Source organism: Nanorana parkeri, unplaced genomic scaffold, assembly GCF_000935625.1.
Source record: "Nanorana parkeri isolate BGI_ZX_2015 unplaced genomic scaffold, ASM93562v1 scaffold811, whole genome shotgun sequence".
Classification (NCBI taxonomy): Eukaryota; Metazoa; Chordata; class Amphibia; order Anura; family Dicroglossidae; genus Nanorana; species Nanorana parkeri.
In genome coordinates this window covers 332,409-334,794 of record NW_017307079.1, presented here as the reverse complement: position 1 = coordinate 334,794, position 2,386 = coordinate 332,409, and the positions used below count along the sequence as shown (strand labels likewise).

Here is a 2,386-nt window from a genome sequence, read left to right as displayed (position 1 = left end):
TATTTATATCTATATAAAATCTCTGCCTGTCTTTTTGACCTTTTTTTTTAAATATATTTTTATTCTTCAGTGTGAAACAAGCAGATATGACCATCATCATGCATTTCATATATGGAGGAATAATGGATCTTCCTAAAACCACTGATCCTGGGTAAGTTCAGAGGCTGCCTCACGCTGGAGACGCATAAGAGCGGAGGCTCGGTTCCCACATGGTCACAGCAGACGCCGTGACCCTTTTTACCCCCTTGTTTCTAGGACATGAATTGCTTATCTCAGCACGGCAGTGCCGGACTTTTGTTGAAAGACCAGGAACAGTGTGCCCTGTAGGCTTCAGTCACAACGAGACCTGCCCTAGAAATGGACAGTTACAAGATGGATGTTTAAATCAGACTTTTGCTATGTGGGTAGTACAGACAGTTCTTATTAGAGACCCATTAAGAAATGAGACAAACTACTGTGATCTTTGAAGCTTGAGCGTTGTATATAACAAATAAAAATAATGCGTTTTCACTAAAAGAAACAAAATTCTTCTGTAGTATAGAGATCAAAGTCTTAAGCTATGTTTTGATTTCTCTTGCAGTCAGATTCTCTCGATCGCTGACATGTATGGAATGGAAGGGTTGAAAGAAGTTGCTGTGTATGTTTTGAAGAGAGACTACTGCAGATTCTTTATTAAGGTACTTGTACTGTGAACTTGTATGAACTTTATCCAGGTGAAAGTCATTTCCAGTTGATGTGCATCTACAGGCCCTAGCATACCCTGACAATCGTGGCCTGAAGTGGTGTTTTATTATCTTGAGGTTTGGTGTATCAATGTTTTTTTATTTTGTGTTGAATAAAAATGATAGCAATTTTAATCATGATGTGCTAAATCTATAATCTGTTACCATTAATTTACATAAGTACCTCCTAAAAACAAGTCTGCTTCCAAACTTTTGCTCATTCAAGTACCATTGTCAGGACCTTTTTAAATTGACAAATGTACTGTTGTTACTAGCCCAAAATTAGAAGTGCATTGTTTTACCTTCACTTATACCCAGAAGACATTTCTCACTTTTAGGCTTATTTCCGTGTTTGCTAATAATGTTTGTTTGTAGTAGCATTCTGGGATTGCCTACTACTACTTCTGGGATTGCCTACTACTGATTTTGGACAGTGAAGGATGAATCCTTCAGTGCTTGTTTGCACCATGTCCGAACCTTTTTCAGACCAGAACAGTTTTTTTTTTCTAGGACAAAAAAAGTATCCCAATGGGATTTCTGGGCTCCGTTCACACCAGCGCAGTCTGCTCAGATCCAGACAAAACAAATACTGCTTGTCTGCATTTTTCTCTGGTCTGGAACGCATGGAAATGGATGCAAACGCACTTGAAAGCCCATTTTAAGCAATAAAAAACGCACCGGAACGTGGTAAAAATGCGCTCCGTTTGCAGATCTGAACATACCCTTAAAGTTACCAGTGTCCACCAGCCCGTGGATTCAATACTTTCTGAATACTGGCCGAGAACACGTGTACATCTCGAGTTCTGCCTCCGAGTCTGCATCTCGCGCTTCTTTAGTGTCACTTTAAAGGTGGAATCCTGACGAACAACTAAATACACAAATAAAATGCATATAATTTACAGGTTTGCCTGTGCTTTCCCTGTCTCTGAAGATTTACCGCTGGGCACCTTAAGAGAGTGAGTGCTATCGTTATCCTTTGGGTGCAGTGTTGTGCAAAAGCTCAGTGCTCTTTCCCACCATTCAGGGTTGAGGAAGCTCCTTCCTGCTGCTCTCTCACTTTCCAAGGAGCCACATGGAACTCAGATCTTTGGTTCCTTCCTGCTACCTGGCTACTGTGACTTGGTCACTTCAAGCCATCCGACCTTACATATATTACCAGCAGTTGGGTTCTGTGAGGGCTTAAAGCCTTACTTTGCACCCTAAGCTACACTGCTTCACTACCACATGGTCACAACAGGTCTGATTCTAGACCTGAAGGGGGCAGTCCTCCCACTAGGGGGAACAGGGCCACTAAAAGCACGATTGCCAGGTGGATTAAAATGGCCATAACTGACACCTACAAAGCACCGAACCTTGGTGCTGCCAGGTTCGCTCACGGCACACTCGACTCGAGCATGGGCTACGTCCTGGGCAGAGCAAGCAAGGGCTACTCCAGAACAGATCTGCAGAGCAGCCACGTGGTCCAGCTTCCAGACATTCGTCAGGCACTACAGGCTGGACCTTATGACTCAACAAGACCAGGCGTTTGGCAGGAAAGTCCTGCAGGCTGTGGTCCCACCCTAGGAGGTAAGATTTGTCCTCACTGATCCTCTCGATGGCTGTCCTGGAAGATGACTGGGGAAAACATGAGTTGATTACCTGATAACTCTGTTTCCAGGAATCTT

At 43.2% G+C, this 2,386-nt stretch overlaps 1 protein-coding gene across 1 annotated transcript in view; it reads left to right on the top strand.

The window, feature by feature from the left end:
* The window catches only part of KIAA1107 (KIAA1107 ortholog), a 60,475-nt gene that overhangs the window by 11,480 nt on the left and 46,609 nt on the right, over positions 1 to 2,386 (top strand). The window contains exons 7-8 of the mRNA XM_018565085.1: positions 71 to 151; positions 581 to 677. Of these exons, the coding sequence (XP_018420587.1) occupies positions 71 to 151; positions 581 to 677 (178 nt within the window). The remainder of the gene's footprint in view (positions 1 to 70; positions 152 to 580; positions 678 to 2,386) is intronic.